The sequence below is a fragment of the Kogia breviceps genome, chromosome 19 (genome assembly GCF_026419965.1).
Source record: "Kogia breviceps isolate mKogBre1 chromosome 19, mKogBre1 haplotype 1, whole genome shotgun sequence".
In the NCBI taxonomy this organism is placed as follows: Eukaryota; Metazoa; Chordata; class Mammalia; order Artiodactyla; family Physeteridae; genus Kogia; species Kogia breviceps.
The window spans coordinates 37139899-37153924 of NC_081328.1; the positions used below are offsets into that span (position 1 = coordinate 37139899).

Genomic DNA, 14026 nt, shown 5'->3' on the forward strand with positions numbered 1-14026 from the left:
GTAGATTTGACTTTGGAGCCATGTTAATTATCATTTAACTGTTACATAATTTTTTTAAAAAGTTAAAGTTAAAAAGCACCCCTCGGGACTTCCCTGGTGGCTCAGTGGTTAAGAATCCGCCTGCCAATTCAGGGGACACAGGTTCGAGACCTGGTCTGGGAAGATCCCACACGCCGCAGAGCAACTAACCCTGTGAGCCACAACTACTGAGCCTGCGCTCTAGAGCCCACGAGCCCATGTGCCACAACTACTGAAGACGACGCGCCTAGAGCCCGTGCTCTGCAACAAGAGAAGCCACCACAATGAGAAGCCCATGCACCGCAACGAAGAGTAGCCCCTGCTCACTGCAACTAGACAAAGCCTGCACACAGCAGCGAAGACCCAACGCAGCCAAAAATAGAGAAATAAATTTAAAAATAATAATAATAATAAAATAAAATAATAAAAAGCACCCCTAAAAATTCAAAGTAAAACAAAACAAATAGAGAGTTGTAGGCATATAATAGAAAGATACGTTTTCTTCAGGAATTTCAGTACACGAGGTATTTATGTACGCCTCTGAGTCTGTTTTGTTACTACAAGTTGAAATGATGAATTGATTACTCAACACTAACCAAAGTAACCCTAAACATCATTGGACAAATTAACTTGATTGGAAGCAACTTGTTTTGAATCTAGACCTTTGGAAGTCCATTGTAGCCCAGTCCACATCTACCCTGGGCAGACAAAAGGACACCTACAGCCCGTCCCTCCCACAAGGCGACCGAAGGCGACCACGCTGTGCCTACAGCAGCTTTGCTCCCACTCACCGAGGGCTGGTTACCACCTGCCACCTTGTTGGGGGTCCACAGAATGCAAACCGATTCCCTCATTAATGGATCGTGGCCCAGGACCACAAAAACTCACAGAGAGAAGAAATGCGTGTAATGTCTAGTGAACGAGTGGTCATTTTGTGTAGTTCGTGGTCACTTCCGGCTGCTACCAACATGTCCCGTTCAGCTGCTCATCAGATGAGCCCTTACGGTGCACACAGTTACTCCGGGTCAGTGCCTGTGTGTCCTTGTAATAAAATGCGTGGGCTTTGCGGCAGCCGCTTGCCACTCTGAGGTCATTCTGGTTCACTTAAGTGGGCAGCACTGAAGCAAGTGAACAACTCTTCCAATCCAGCCCCCATACCTCCTGCTCCCCGGGCCCTCTCTGCTAGGGCTCCACACACCCTCCAGCAGCTGCTCTCACTTAACTTCTCTGCTCTCCAACTCTGCTCTGACCAGGTGGGTCCCCCTGGCTGAAGTGCTGTATCCCCTTCATTCACAACGTCTTCCTGGACCCCAAGATATACTCTGCCTCCAGTAAGTTTCCCTGTGTGGGCTATAATTGCACAGGCAGGGGGTGACCCAAACCTGTCCCTCCAGACACCTTGAGAGTTTGGGGTGGGGAGAAGTCTTTATCAATTTTTCTTTTCTTTTCTTTTCTTTTTTTTTTTTTTTTTGGCTGCACCACGTGGCTTGCAGGATCTTAGTTCCCTGATAGGGATGGAACCTGTGCCCCCTGCAGTGGAAGCGTGGAGTCCTAACCACTGGACCACCAGGGAAGTCCCCCCAATTTTTTTCTTATAGAGGTAACCTAACAATCTCTACCACCCCCTCCAGGACTGGAAGGACATATGTTTTTCTTTTGGGGACTATTACACAGCAAACAGAAATGACACATTGCTGGGCTGAGAGAAGACACACACGTGATAAAACTGATAAACAGAACATGCGGCCTCTACGTAGGGACAGCTCATCAGGGCAATAACCGAGGAGAAATGGAGAATACTTCCAAGTCAGGATTTGAATCCAGCCCCCAGATGCCATGCGCTGGGGTCTCCATGCCCACACAGCCACCCTTCTGGCCTCAGGCACTGTGCCTCATGCAGACGTAAACCTCTGAGGGAAAGGCTGAGTTCTGACCTGGAGGATGGGGTGTGCAGCCCCCAGCCCAGCTCTGGGCTCAGACCGTGCCCTCAGGAGCACATAGGGTTAACTCAGGAGTGACTGGCCAGGGGTTCTTCTTTTCAAGTAGAGTTTCCTTTAACTGCAAGGTCACCCCTGGACTCAGTTATTAACTCCCTGAGGGCAAGATCTCCTCCTGCTCCTTTTTCATTTGATTTATGGAATCCCCCCGCAGCACTAGCACAGTCTCTGCTCTCAACACCTGAGCTTTAACCAGTTACTTGTTATTCCCGGGCAAGTTCAGAGTGTTGGGACCTGTCTGAATCTGCCCACTTGTTCACCCTTCCCTATTTTCCCACCCATTGAATCCATGAAGACCCTATTCTCTTTTTTTTTCAGCACTGAGAAAAGCAGTGGGGTCGAGGGGCAAGACTGCTGCTTTTGGAGCTAGATGAGACCTGACTCCACCTCTTCCTGGCTGTGTGACCTTGGGCAAGCCATCAACCTCTCTGAGCCATAGTGTCTCCTCTGTAAAATGGGGATCAAACCGCATCAACGTACAGGATTGTTAGGAAGACTATGTGAATATTAATGGGCGCACAATGTTACCGCCCTACGTGGCACATGGTCAGTCCCCTTAAATATTTGCTCTTTCTATCAACTGTTCACTTCCCTCCAGCCAGATCCATGGGTTCCTGCTCTCCAGTCCTCTAGACTGCATTTAAAAAGTCAGGGGGGCACCACGAAAAGAACATTCCACCTCTGAGCAAACTACTTTGCTCCTTATGAGCCCATTTCCTTGTCTATAAAATGAGATTGTGGATGAATAATGTTTAAAAATATTAACTTTTTTCTCCTTTCCTGCTTTCCATTTGCCCCTTTCAAACAGGTAATCTCGCTCAGGGGAAGTGGTAAGAGCCCATGAGTCTTTCAGTCTTAGACTTAGGGCAAGGGGCTAAAACCTAGATGCCACGTATTGAAAAAGGATGAGGGAGGAATTTCTCAGAGATAGCCAAAGAATCCGAGGACCCTGCACGGGGTTCCCCACACGGTGGCTGGACCTCTAGCAGCTTCAATAAGACCTCAGGCCTGGGTGAAACGGAGCAGGACCCTACGGTCCTTGCCCCCCATGTCCTCAGCCTACCTTTTGTCTGTGGAAAAACAGAGTAAAAAAAAAAAAAAAAAAAAAAAAAAAAAGAGTAGGGCTTCCCTGGTGGCGCAGTGGTTGAGAGTCCGCCTGCCGATGCAGGAGACACGGGTTCGTGCCCTGGTCCGGGAAGATCCCACGTGCCGCGGAGCGGCTGGGCCCGTGAGCCGTGGCCGCTGAGCCTGCGCGTCCAGAGCCTGCGCTCCGCAACGGGAGAGGCCACAACAGTGAGAGGCCCGCATACCGCAAAAAAAAAAAAAAAAAAAAAAAAAAAGAGTAAGTTTAATCAGAGATGGGAGAAGATGCAGAAACAAGGGAAAACAGTCCAATAAGACTGAATAATATTAGTCTAGGCATTAAGCATAGTCAAGGACCTTTAGTTCCTCTTCAAGGGCTATAGATAATATTCTGAGCCATGTCATTTGAGCTGTCTTGTAGATACTGAAACCCCCATCAGGTGGAAGAAGTTAACTACATGATGACCAGACTGTAGCCATGACATAAGCTGCCACAATTCTGAGAACTGGCCTCAAAGAAATGGGAAGAAACGGACCGTGGAACTAAAGCCTGTGTTAGGTAGCTAGTCAGACGTGAGTGGGTCCCGCCCCATCCTGGATGGGGTCATCTTTCCCTCCCCACCTGGACACTAGTGACCAGAACATGCCCAGAGATCCTTCCTTTTTGTGGTTAAGGACCGCTAACTTTCCAGCCTTATCAGGACCAAGCAAGATGCTGAAAACTCAACAGGGTTTTTCAAACCATCAGCACCAGTTGGCGCAGGTGCACCCAGACCTAAGAGGTGACTCAGACTAACCTGGGGTTCATTGGGCAGTATTTATAATAAATTAGCTGTGGGGCTAATAAATTAGCCCTGTGGGGCTTCCCTGGTGGCGCAGTGGTTGAGAATCCGCCTGCCAATGCAGGGGACACAGGTTCAATCCCTGGTCCAGGAAGATCCCACATGCCGCGGAGCAACTAAGCCCGTGAGCCATGGCCGCTGAGCCTGCGCGTCCGGAGCCTGTGCTCCGCAACAGGAGAGGCCACAACAGTGAGAGGCCCGCATACCGCAAAAAAAAAAAAAAAAAAAAAATTAGCACTGTGGTTCCCCACCCCCACCCCCATTTCCGATTGGGTGCTTCTGGGTGAGTGCCTGCATACAAGGAGAAAAGTTATATAACCTAAAGCTGTCAATCAACTTGTCAATCCAATGATGCAGGACACAGGGAGGGACTTTCCACGATTTTGAAAAACCCAACTTACCCTCGCTGCGGGGCTGCTTCTGGTGCCTAGACGGCTCACTGGCCTCCCTTCTTGAGGGTATACTTTTGCTTTGCTTAAGAAAACTCCTGCTGCTTAAAACTACTCTATGTCTCTCAATTGAATTCTTTCCCTCGAGAGGACAAGAACCCAGGAGTCACGGTTCCACCGGTAACATGGGGGTGGCAGAGAAGGCCCCGGGGACAACCAGGCCTGAAGAAGCAGAGATGGTCAGAGCTGCCCTGCCCCACCCCACCCTCTGCCCACTGGATGTCACAGGACTGGGCAGCCGAGCCCCAGGACAGCAGGGGTGGAACTCCCCACCAGGCCAGCTCCGCGAGGGGTGGGAGCCAGATGGGAAGCCAGAAAAATTAGGCAATCTTTCCCTGACGTCTGAGTGTGTAGACTGAGTTCATACTTGCTACAGGGATGCTAAGACCTCACAGGTTCCCTAAGGATCGCTATTAAGATGAACCACGATATTATATAAAATACCTGGCAGTGTGCTGGGACAGTCAGTTTTCCCCTCGCCACAGTGAATTCCGTCCCACAGCCCTGATATGGGCGTGGAGTCTATTCGCTCTAAACCTGGCTTCTACCTCTCGCCAGCAAGTGCCCCCACTCTCAGAGCCTCAGGTGTGAAAGGATGGAGCAACCCTATTCCCTGAGATAATCCCCATCAGGGATGGTGATGCTCCAGGGCGGTGGCTCCTCCCCACCCTTACCTTCCGTGGTGAGGCTGTCCACGAAGAGGGAAGAGGAGGTGGTGGTGAGGTCTCCGTCAAAGGGGCTGAAGGAGCTGTTGGGGGAGGACGAGAAGGAGTCCTCGTCCTGGAAGTCCTCACACGTCCTGCCCTCTGCCTGCAAGAGAGACCTGGTGCTGCCCTGGACAGAGGCCTCGGCGGCGGCCATGCTGTACACAGGAGGATGGTGGGGTGCTTGCATCCCTCAGCGGCCAGAAGATTTAAGATTCCGGTGCGCGGCCCAAGCATGGTAATCTAACCAAAGCTGGGCTCTGAATACATTTAAGCTTTGCACTTTATCCTGAAAGCGTCTTATCTTACAGGGCAATTTATCTGTCAGCTGCTTCGAATCCTTCCTGAAAGAAGGAGCTGAGATGCCAATCTTAAACAAAGCAAATCTGTACGTTCACCAACAGCCAACGTCAGAAGTAGGCTTCTGGATGGACAAAGTTTTTTTTTTTAAGGCCAGAAAAAGCTCACCCAGCCTTACTGATAAAACAGTTGGTGGTGAGCACATAGCAGTAATTCTGGGGGTTCACATTTAAATGCTGGGCCTGGCACCTTCACCATCTCATCAGCTGTGAGCTGCAGGGCAAATCACTAAACCTCTCTGAGCCTCAGTTTCCCGCTCCGATCAGCTCCCGGGGACCGTGTTAGGAGTAGATCACAGCAAGTGCAGGGCAGCATGCGGTGAAGTGCTGGGCACACGCGCTGTGCTTGCACCGCAATGGAGGGAGGAAGGGAGGGGGAAAGGATGCATGGATGAAAGGGTCTGTGTCAGTATAAGGTGTGAGAATTGGATGCTCCCCACCCAGAGTCAAAGTGTTGAGCATTCTGGAAAATTCCAGCAGTGAGAAGGAACCCGCATGGGATTCTAAATGGGAGGTGCCAGGAACAACCCTCCTGGTTCCCAGAACCACTGCTTTCCTCAAATGCCGGAGGGCTGGAGCCGGGTAGTCGCTTTTTGAACATCACCAGGTGCACGGCCTCCCGGAGGATCCCGCTGTGGCCAAGGCCACACCCAACGTACCCTCTGTAAGGACCAAAAGAGCCCCTGGAGAGCTGCCGCTCCAGGCCAAGTCACCAGAAGTGCTTGTCTCGGGGACCCATCGAGCCCTCGGAAACCTCCCATGTGGGTCTAATTGGCTCAGAGCAGACAGGGAGACAAGCCCCAGGTGGAGGGGGGAATTTCACCAAGAGCCAGAGGTGCCTTGAGAAGAGCTACCCGAGCTAGTAGCCCTGCTCCTCCCCACCCCTGGCTCACTTAAGCCTCTCACCTCCTGGGCACAGCCATAGGACAGCCACTCTTGGCGGTAGCGGTCAAAGCCACTGGAGCATCTGCAGGGGAAACCAAAAGGCCAGAGGTGTGATGGGATGGACAGAGAAGCCCTCCCCTTCACCTCCGCCTATGCAGTAACAGCTCTCCGATGATAGCAAGGAGGGGGTGAACCTCCCCGAGACCACTGGGTAGGTGCCGTGAGAGCGAGAGTCAGACCCTCCTGTCCCCTCTACTCCTTTCCCCAGAGGACGGGAAGCTATTTGTGGCATCTTCTCCCTCCTCCTGACCAAGCTCCCCAGGACCAAGGCCACATCTGCCCAGATGTGGTGCGTGTAGGGAGCTGTGACAGATTACATGACCTCTAATGACCTTTAAGGCCCTCCTGACTCTGGGAGGCCATGAAATTGCTGAGAATCCAGGGAATTCACACACACGTTCTCATCTGGGGAAAGTCTTACTCATTCACCAAGCCCCCTTTCTTTGTGGAGGAGCCTAAACTTGTCAAGGAGGGGCGGGGCTGAGGGTGGACATCAGCCGATCTGGCCAACACCCCCTGTGTGATCACTGAAGGGTAGAAGTCAGGGTCCTGCCAGAGACTGGGAGAGATTAAACACTAGTTGACAAGGGTTCCCGGGGGACAATGAGAGCTCAGCTGGGCTGGAAGATGTCAAGTGCTTCCCTAGGGAAGGGATGTGGTGCGAGGACGAACCAGAGAACGTTCTCCATGGCATCATGCTCAGAGTTCCGTTCTTCACTCTTCGGTGCCAGGAGAATCCACCAAGCCCTACTTAAGCTCAGGAACCTCCGCATGGGAAGATAATATCCCAAGCCACCAGTTCCGCGAAAGGACTCGTGGTTGGTTAACTGCACCAGCAACTGCCTGCCCATCTATCCGAGACCTGGTGAGGCTGAGGCTTCCAGGCGCTGTAAGTCTTTCCTTCTGAAGATGGCTCTGAGCTGCTCCTCCTACAGCAGGGGCAGCTGAGCGGAGCCATCCACACCCCCTCTGTCAGGTCCTCCGTGCCCCCTCCTTTGAGGGATGGAAGATTAGGGGCATTGTTGGGGGCTGGGGACTAAAGTTTCTTTTAGGCCAAACTAACTGGTTCTTTCAAGGACTGAGCCTTTGATAAATGTCTAAGAGCACCCCTTTCCAAGCTCGGGGCCAACCAACCCAGATGTAAAGGAGAAGGGCATGAGAAATGGTCATTGTTTGAGTGCCTCCTGAATGCCAGGTCCTGCCCCAGTCACACGCTGCTCCGGTGCTATCTCATGGGACCCTCATGACAGCACTGTAAGACAAGGGTTATGTATGACCCTCATTTCCAGAGCCAAATCCTGGAGTCAAAGTTACCCATAGACTTCAGAGTGGGTCACTGGGGGGCAATAGGGATGAAAGGAAAATACCTGCATGATAAGTGAAATAATCTAAATCAAATCTGGGCCCAGCATGGGGAGGGGAAGCTCTGGGAGGCTGCAGAGGGCAGAGTAGGCGGAGGGGAAGCCGAGAACCCATGTGGTGGTTTCAAGCAGCTGTTGGTGGGAGAGACCATGGTGGCCGGCCCCCTGCACGAGCTCTGACCTCTGGCTTTTTAGGAACCTGGAGTCAGCTCTCAGTTGAAGCTGAGGCTCCAGAGATCTGTCAAGAAGGGGACCGTGCTCGGTGAGCCCAGGCCCATGGACATCCGGGGACAGGATCCCTGGTGGAGCTTCTTTGTCCCGTAGTTGACGTAACCCAGCAAAGGCAGTGTCCACACCCAAGGCCCTGCCCTCCCCCTGACCAACCCTCATTAAACTGTCATAGTTTTCTGGGTTTGGGCGTATGCATTAAGTGGGGGTGTATCAAGCCAGGGTTTTGCTTTCATCTGACCCATTTTGCAGTTCTCATGGCTCAGCTGTTGGTAGATACTGAGTCATGCGGTGGCAGCCAGCCCCAGCATTCCAGGGCTCCTCTGCAGTCATCTGGATTATCTCCCTACGCTCAGAGAGTGACCCTCAAACTTGAAAGTGCACAAGATGGACCACACCGCAAAGCCCCACGCCAGGAGGAACCAACCTGTGGTGTGCCCTGCGTACTCTCTCTGAGGCTCTGTGCCTTTCATGTGAAGGGCCCTGAACACTTGGCAAAAATACTATCTGGTATTTGAGGAGTTAAAATAACAGGCATGTTTCTCACCCACATCTCCCCGAATCACATAACCCCAGCCCATTTTACAGGGAAAACAAACTGAGGCCCCAAGAGAGTGAATAAGAGAACAGCTGTTGGGAAAAACACCTGGGAGGCCTGATGAGGACCCCTCTGTCCTCCCGGCCCACAGCTGTGTCTTGTGTGCTAGGCAGGCTGCCTATAAAGGCAGTGGCTACTATTTCTGCACCAGGATACTGGAAAGGAGCAAAGGAAACACTGACAGATGCAGGACAGCTGCAGAGAACTCAGAGCCTCTATAATTTGCAATTTTACAAGATTGCCTTAAAGGCTCTTGTAGTTCATAGATTTTCCCACTCTCATGGGAGCCCTAGTCCCCAAAGAAATTCTTTTTTTCCCCCCTGCCATTTATTTATCTTGGACAGGAGAACAGGGCTCAGATTCTGAGTCTAATCCATGAGGGAATGATTTCAGAACCAGGAGAGGAAGATGACTTGGATGTAAGAACTTTATGCCCGAACCTGAATCTCATCCAGAATTTTCTCTGCTTCCAAAACCAAGCAAACACAGCTTTGTCACTTGCTCCAGCTTTCCACAGATGCCTGCAATTTCCACACCCGTGGTTTTCAGGAAACCCTTCTGCAGCCTGAGAAAGAACTTGAGGTGCTGATTTGGGGTCATGGGGTTCTCCTCCAATGGCAATGGGTCTTAGGCTCATCCTGTCTCTGAGCCGGCGGATCTCACGCTTGTTTGCAGACGAGGTACTGTGTTAAAATGCAGGCTCTTGGGCTTCTCTCCCAGAGACCTGATGCAGGGGGCCGGGGTGGGCCCCGGGAATCTGCATGTTTAGCACAAGCCCCAGGGGATTCTGGGATGCTCACAGCTGTGGACCAGTCTTTGAGAAGGCCTGCCAGAGGATGAACCAACCCTCTCAGGTGTGAGGAGGGAGCTGCAGTAGCTGGAATCTCTGAATGGTCTTCCAGAAGTCTAGTGTCACCACAGGGTGACACATAGTCACCTTGACGGGTCACAAGCCTCAGGGAGACACTCACTTGCATGATATTCTTGTCCTAAGTGTCACAGTAGCGCTGGTCAGAGATACCCTCATGTTGGTAATGAGGCCCGAGGCAGGGAGTGGGGCTGTGCCACCATCTGCCCCCTGCACAGCCTGCCTGTGGGAATAAGAGGGTGAGCCTGGTACAAACCTCTGGAGGACATGGCACCAGCTGCAGTTGAAGATCAGGTCTGAGGACATGCAGGTGTCACAGCTCCGATGCTGCAGGCAGGCTGCAAGAGAGAAGGCAGCGGGCCCTCAGTACCAGCCCCTCCACAGGCCTCCAAAAGGTGCAGCTTTCCTGAATGCTAGGTCCTTACAGAACTCTGGAGGCTCTGACCAGCAGGGACCCTAGAAGTTTTTAATGCCACCGTCACTTGAGTACAGCCTTGATTCTCTAATTCTCCCTCTCTACCCTCCCTCACTCCCACCCTTCTTTCCTCCCTCCCTCCCTCCCTCCTTTCTTTCCTTCCTTCCTTTTTTCCTTCCATCCTTCCTTCCTTCCTTCCTTCCTTTTGTCACCAGGGGGTCAGGCCCTGAGCTGGTGCTGGCGATTCTGCAGTAAGACCTGGTACTTTCTTGGGCCTTACAGTCATATGGAAAGACAGACCCTAAGCAGATCATCAAACAAAAATAACTACATAATTATCATTGTGATGAGGTTTACGAAGGAAAATTACAGGGCGCCATAAGCACGTACAGAGGGATTGCACCTAGTCTGGAAAGTTATACTTCTGGCCTATTGCCTACAATTACAGGGTTGCAAAGGATTTTTTTAAATCAACATATATTTGACATATAACGTCATATAAGTTTAAGGTGTACAACATATGGATTTGATCCATTTATATCGCTGTATGATCGCCACTCTAGCATTTGCTAACACCACTGTCACTTCACATCAGTATCATTTCTTCCAGTGCTGGGAACAATTAAGATCGAGTCTCTCGGCAAATTTAGTGTTTACAGTTGTGTTGTCTACAATCATTGGAAAGGATTTAAGATGTCCTGGTTTGACCAGCTAGCACTCCCTGCTCCTAGGGACTGTTTGTGTGGCTGGATTGCCGTCAGAGGCCCGCTCCTGGCCTCTCCAGCTCCTCCCAGGGAAGTCTGGGGGCTGAGTTTTTGAGAGTAAACCAGCCCAGGCATACGGAATTCCATTCCTTTCCTCTCCCTCTCCTCTTGGAAGTGAGCTATTCCTAGGGGGTATGCTGACCTCTGCTCATCCAAGCTTAAATCTTCCCTGGAGAGTTACCTGACCCCTTGGTGCCTTGGTACCTCACTCGTAAAAGAGGGATCAGGATGCTGTCTGTGTGGTAGGCCAGCTGTGAGAGGGTTTATAACAGTGCTGGCCACACGGTGAGCCAGTGAATGTTATTTGTTATCGACTCTGGTCGATCATTCCCCTCAATATACCTATCAGGTGCTCATTCACTCATTTAGTCTTTTAACAAATATTTACTGAGAGTCTACCCCAGGCCCGGCACTGTCCCAGTGCTGGAGATGCAGCGTAAACAGGAAAAGACAGAAGCACTGCCCACGTGGAAACTCCAGTCCAGTGGAGGAGACAGCCAACAAATACACAGACAAATAGATCCACCCTAGGGTTGCCAGTGGTGAGAAGGTCTGGGAGAAAAGCGGATCAGAGGAGGGAGGTGCAATGAGAGTGGGGGATGTGTTTTACTCAGGGAGGCTGGGGAAGGCCTCTGAGGAGACTGAGAGAGCGAGGAAGCCACCCTGGCAGCTCTCCTGGGAGAGAAGTCCAAGCAGCGGGGCCTCTGTGTGCAGAGGCCCGGGAGGAACACATCCCAGGGGACGTTCCCAACAGCAGTGAGAACGCTAGCCGGCTCAGCAGAGCGGAGAGCTGGAAGGTGGTAGGAATGGGGAGGAGGGGCAGCTGGGGCCTAGCCGGGCAGGGCAAGGGTGGAGAGCAGGGAAGTTCGTGGGAGCAGCTGCTGGAGGGTGCGTGGACCCCTAGCAGAGAGGGCCCGGGGAGCAGGAGGTATGGGGGCTGGATTGGAAGAGTTGTTCACTTGCTTCAGTGCTGCCCACTTAAGTGAACCAGAGTGACCTCAGAGTGGCAAGCGGCTGCCGCAAAGCCCATGCATTTTATTACAAGGACACACAGGCACCGACCCGGAGTAACTGTGTGCACCGTAAGGGCTCATCTGATGAGCAGCTGAACGGGACATGTTGGTAGCAGCCGGAAGTGACCACGAACTACACAAAATGACCACTCGTTCACTAGACATTACACGCATTTCTTCCCTCTGTGAGTTTTCGTGGGCCTGGGCCACGATCCATTAATGAGGGAATCGGTTTGCATTCTGTGGACCCCCAACAAGGTGGCAGGTGGTAACCAGCCCTCGGTGAGTGCGAGCAAAGCTGCTGCGGGCACAGCGTGGTCGCCTTCGGTCGCCTTGTGGGAGGGACGGGCTGTAGGTGGCACTGTGTCCTTTTGTCTACCAGGGTTCTGCAGGCTTTGGAAGGGTGGAGGAAAAGCCATCGGCAGAAAATAAGCAGGAAGTGACTTGGCCCAAGAACGAGAGAGCGCTCTGGCTGTTTTGTTCTCTGGTGCATCCAGAGGGTCTAGAACAGCGCCCAGCATGTGGTAGGCAGTTAAGAAACATTTATGGAATCGATGAATACTTGCTTTTGTTATCCCCATTTTACAGAGGAGGAAATTGAGGCTTGGAGAGAGTCACAGAGCTAAGAGTGTCGGGTCTGGGTTTGAACCAAGGTCTGTCTGAGCCGAGAGCCTGAGCTCCTAGTCTCGAGGTCCCGCTGTGGGAATCCCCCTCCCCAGCTCCCACCTTCACCCCAGGCCACCTTTTCATGAGTCTCTTCTAGAAGAGGGACCAGCCATGGAGTGCTATGGCTTGCAAACAGTCCAGCCACACCTCTGGAAGAATTTTGGCTAAAAGTCCTCCCCTACCCAAAGGTAAGGGAGAAAGCCTGGGGCTGTGGGGTACAGTTTTCTGAGGATAAAGCAACCCGGCCTCCCAGGGGTTCAAGTCACGGCCTTGGCAGCACTGTCCCTTCCCCCTACATCGGAGCCCATGATCATTCCCAGGGACTCTGGAGACCCCTTAAATGGCTCCAGTCAAACTGAGAAAAACCCCTGGGAGCCTCGTGGGATATTCATAAAACCCACTGACCTTTATTTCTCATCTGCATTTCAGATGTCCTGTGTGCTATTAAATGCTCACAAAATTCACTGGAGGGGTGGGAAGCAGCTTAAATGTACAGACAGTGTCCCAGAAACGCATTCCCAGGATGTTTCACTTCTTCCGCCCCAGCAGTTAGCCCTGCCCTTGGATGTCCTTGTTCCCAAATGCAGTTTATTCATTCCTGGGTTTGCTCTCACCAGTCCTTGAGGAAGCCCTGCCTAGGGGTGGGGCCACTAGGATGGGGGCGGGGCTGGAACCGCAGGTGCCCTTGTCCTGCGACTAGGTGTCAGGGACTGTCCTCTTTTCCAGGGGAGGACACCTGCTGGGACATGGCCTAGCATTCTAGAAGACCCTTCCTCCTCCTCTTCATTCTTCACCCCCTGCTCCCAGAACCTCCAGGGAAGAGGAAGAGGGGAAAAGAGAAGCAAGAAATGCCCCAGAAGGCAGGGAGAAGGCCGTGGCTTAGAGGGAAGCTGGGAGGTACCATGAAACAGGAGAAGAGATTAAAACTTTCTTTAAAATTAGAACGAGAGTGCTGTCCTTCCCTCACTCTCCCCAGCTGCCCTGACCACATCCTGAAGAACATCCAGCCCCGATCCTGTGGGGTCCGCAGCAGCAGCTGGGGCCCCAGCCATGGTGTGCGTTCAACGGCAGGTGAGTGGGGTACAGAAGAGGGACAGGACCAGACCCCCTGGAGGGCTACTGGCTAAATCCCCTACTGCCTCCTGCCTGTGGATGCCAGCATCATGCCTCCTCTAACGAAAATACAATGATCAACTTATGGACCCATTCAGTTCCCAGATTATCTTTTCTAGGAGCTCAGTCTAAGTTCTCAGAGGTACCTCTTTCCTGGGTTTCAATTATGTGTTAATAACAATAGCTGTCATGTATCAAGTACAAGCCATGCCCTGGGCCTGGGATGTGCCAGTTAATGTCTGAGCTTTCATTTACATCCTCAGCTCCACCTCCTGTAGTTCTAACCCTTACTGTAGCCCTAGGAGGGAGGTGGTGTTAGGCCCATGTTACAAATGAGAAATGGAGGCCCAGAGAAGTTAGGTGGTGGTACCCAGACAGGGGACAGTGGTAGGCCTGGGATGGAACTCAGTCTGGTCCAAAGCTCTTTCCGAGATGGTGGAATGCCTCCCCCCCAATCCGTGGGAACAACCCCTAATTACTTGGTAATGGGGTGAACTCCACGGCAGATGTGCTGGTGACCTTGCTGGGGTCCAGCTCCACACGGTGGTATTCGAAGATGGTCCTTCGCCGAGATTCTGAAACATAGGCAGAGCCTGTCATCAG

General features: G+C 52.1%; 1 protein-coding gene across 3 annotated transcripts in view; it reads right to left on the minus strand.

Annotated features, from left to right (window-relative positions):
• The window catches only part of PLXDC1 (plexin domain containing 1), a 63595-nt gene that overhangs the window by 6626 nt on the left and 42943 nt on the right, over window positions 1-14026 (minus strand). For all 3 annotated transcript variants that reach the window (XM_067022077.1, XM_059046525.2, XM_067022078.1), the window contains exons 8-11: window positions 13903-13998; window positions 9709-9790; window positions 6359-6419; window positions 5064-5199 (exon numbers count right to left, since the gene is read on the minus strand). In XM_067022077.1, coding sequence (XP_066878178.1) covers window positions 5064-5199; window positions 6359-6419; window positions 9709-9790; window positions 13903-13998 — 375 coding nt within the window. The remainder of the gene's footprint in view (window positions 1-5063; window positions 5200-6358; window positions 6420-9708; window positions 9791-13902; window positions 13999-14026) is intronic.